We start from the raw sequence: 2767 nt of genomic DNA on the forward strand, positions 1-2767 counted from the left end.
CTGTTTTCTTTTCTTCTTTTGATTTCATAATTTTCATTTTTATTGTTGTTTAATTTTATTTTATTCTCTCGTTTTATTCTCCATTTCTTCTTTATTATATTCATTTTATATTTTATATTAGTTATTTTCATCATATATTCATTTATTAATTTTTGTTTAATTCATATTTTATTATTTACAATATATTTTATTATTATAACTTCATTTGTTGTTATTTTATAATAATAAGTTTCATATCATTTGTCATTTAATGTGTTTATTAATTTATTCATTTCATACAAAGAATATTAATTTTTTACATTATTTTCATTGTTTATATTCATTTCTTTTTATATTATTATTATTTATTATTTATTTGTCATTTTCTTATTATTTCATTATCATTGTATTTTATTAATTGCTTATTCACTTCTTTGTTGATTCTCATAATCATATTTATTGAATATCCTACTTGAATTATGGTATTTGTAGTTTTAATAAGTACTTTTATTTTTACTATAAATGTGTTTAAATGAGAATTAATTATGATGTTTATAATTTATGATAATTAGTAATAAAGTGATTGTTAATACTATTTGTTTGATAATTATTATGAATATAACCATGACAATTTTATATAAATCTATTTTTTGGTGTAAAATATGTTTATGTGGTTTACTTGACATTCATGCGATGTAGTAAAAAATTTGTAGAAAAACATAAAAATGATAAAACAAAGAAGTATTTCAAAATAATAAAACTAACAGATGAATAACAATAAATAAAGAAACAATACTAATCTTAAAATATCTATAAATCAACAATTGGTTCGAATGTTGTACTATCTTTGCACAAATTGGAGAATGGTACTTATTGATATTAATAAATAACAGAGAAAAAGAATTTTTATTAACTTAAACAGTTACAATACTGGAGGGGTTATGTAAATTCTTCAAAAAGATAAATAACTTCAAACACTTAAAAACAATGACCCAATTTAAAAAATAATTGCCTCAGTCATCATACTCAAGGCCTATATTCCAATTTAATAACTCTTGTGCAGATTCTTTTAACTCATCACTGAGTGTTGGTTGTTCTTCTATTGGTAATAACCCTTTCCATTCTCCATTATTCTGTCTGGAAAATACGTTGTTCCATAGTCGGTCTAATAAAGGATTATTTTTAAGTCCATCTTCTCTACGAGGTAATTCATTCAACCAACGACTCATCCATTCTTGTTGATCTGTTGAGCTTTGAGATTCTACAGATAACCCATCAGCAACAAAAGTACTTCCCCAAGGGATTTCTCTTGCAATCAACCCATCAGCCGTTGGAATAACGAGTAAATTTCTAACACAATAACTTTTAATTAATACAAACCTTGCTATACCAACAACTTTTTGTTCTAACATCATGTTATTTAGACAAGTATATATTTCTTCAAATCCATGACATGGTTTAATGACCCATGAGTTTTCTTGAAAATAAATGATTGGAATAGAATCTTTTGGTACAAAAGAATAAAGATGAAATTCTCGTTCTCTTTTTTGTAGTACTTTGTCTCTTCCTAACATTGTTTCTACCCCATCAATTTTTGATGCAGAAGAAAGGTCAGCTGGTCTAAGAAGACTTTTTCCGTATCGGAGAGTTTTAACGACATCTTCTTCTCCAAACTGGGCACCAGAATTATTAGGATCACTTTTGAGAACATAATATTTTTTTCGTTTTTCTACTGGTAATTCATAGTCTGGGACTTTTCTAAACGGTGTGATATGTGACATGCGTGGAAATTTTTGAACTTCATATTGTTTATACATATCAACAAATATTTCGATATCTTTTATTAATGTTAATGCATACTTATAACATGGCTTAGAAACAGGGTTCTTGAAAGGTCGTTTATCTTCATTTAAATCTAAAGAAGGATGTGTTGGGTTGTTCATTAAAAATAAATTTATTTTTTTTGGTTAAACTTTAAGCTCACCTTTTTATTAAATATTAACTAAAAATTAATAATAATCATATGAGTGACTCTGAGTCTTTATCTTTAAGTGAAAGCGATAACTTTTATCATAACAGAAAATTATCAACAATCACAGCTCCTTCTGGTGTTCTTAAGGATGTTATTGATTCAGATAATGAAGATATTAATGATATTTCTATGCATGGAACAAAAGATCGAACTATTGCTGGGAATGAGACAGAATATCAATCTCGATGGAGAAAAAGAGAAATAAGTCCTGTTAGAAAGTGTAGATCATATAAAGAAAGAATAAAACAACATGAAAAAGAAATGAAAGAATATAACGAAAATAAAGAAAAGAAAGAAGTTGACAAAAGAGAAAAGAGTCTTAAAATTAAAAAAGAACATCGAGAAAGAAATCAACAATACAACCAAGATATTAAAAAAAGAGAGAGAAGTGATAGTAGACATAGATCTTATACTGACCAATACTATCCAAAGCATTAAAACAATAACATCATAGAGAACAAATTATTCTCATTCTATTTTACTATACTCAAACTATAATTTATTATATATTTTTAAAATTAATGTTTAATAATAAAAAAATTAAAAAATAAACCACATTTTTATAAAAAAATGAAAACCTTAAAAAAATAATTAAAAAATAAAAAAACAAAACCCTTCGAACTAAAAATAATAAAGGAAAGCTCAAATGGTTTGTTTCAAATGAATTTAATGATAATAAAATTATTTCAATCACTCATTTTATAGGCCACTGTTACTTCAGAGTCTGAATTCCAACACATGCTTCGTGTTTGCAAT

At 25.1% G+C, this 2767-nt stretch overlaps 2 protein-coding genes across 2 annotated transcripts; one reads left to right on the top strand and one right to left on the bottom strand.

Annotated features, from left to right (window-relative positions):
* Positions 1-992: 992 nt before the first annotated feature.
* Positions 993-1922, bottom strand: ENU1_133220 (hypothetical protein; the record flags this gene model as incomplete). Its single annotated transcript, XM_008860119.1, has 1 exon — positions 993-1922. The coding sequence occupies one exon, from the start codon at positions 1920-1922 to the stop codon at positions 993-995; it is 930 nt and encodes a 309-aa protein (XP_008858341.1).
* Positions 1923-2002: 80 nt separating this feature from the next.
* Positions 2003-2449, top strand: ENU1_133230 (hypothetical protein; the record flags this gene model as incomplete). The annotated part of the gene is made up of 1 exon (XM_008860120.1): positions 2003-2449. The coding sequence occupies one exon, from the start codon at positions 2003-2005 to the stop codon at positions 2447-2449; it is 447 nt and encodes a 148-aa protein (XP_008858342.1).
* Positions 2450-2767: the final 318 nt, after the last annotated feature.

This window comes from Entamoeba nuttalli (assembly GCF_000257125.1).
Source record: "Entamoeba nuttalli P19 unplaced genomic scaffold asmbl_5571, whole genome shotgun sequence".
Lineage (NCBI taxonomy): Eukaryota > Evosea > Mastigamoebida > Endamoebidae > Entamoeba > Entamoeba nuttalli.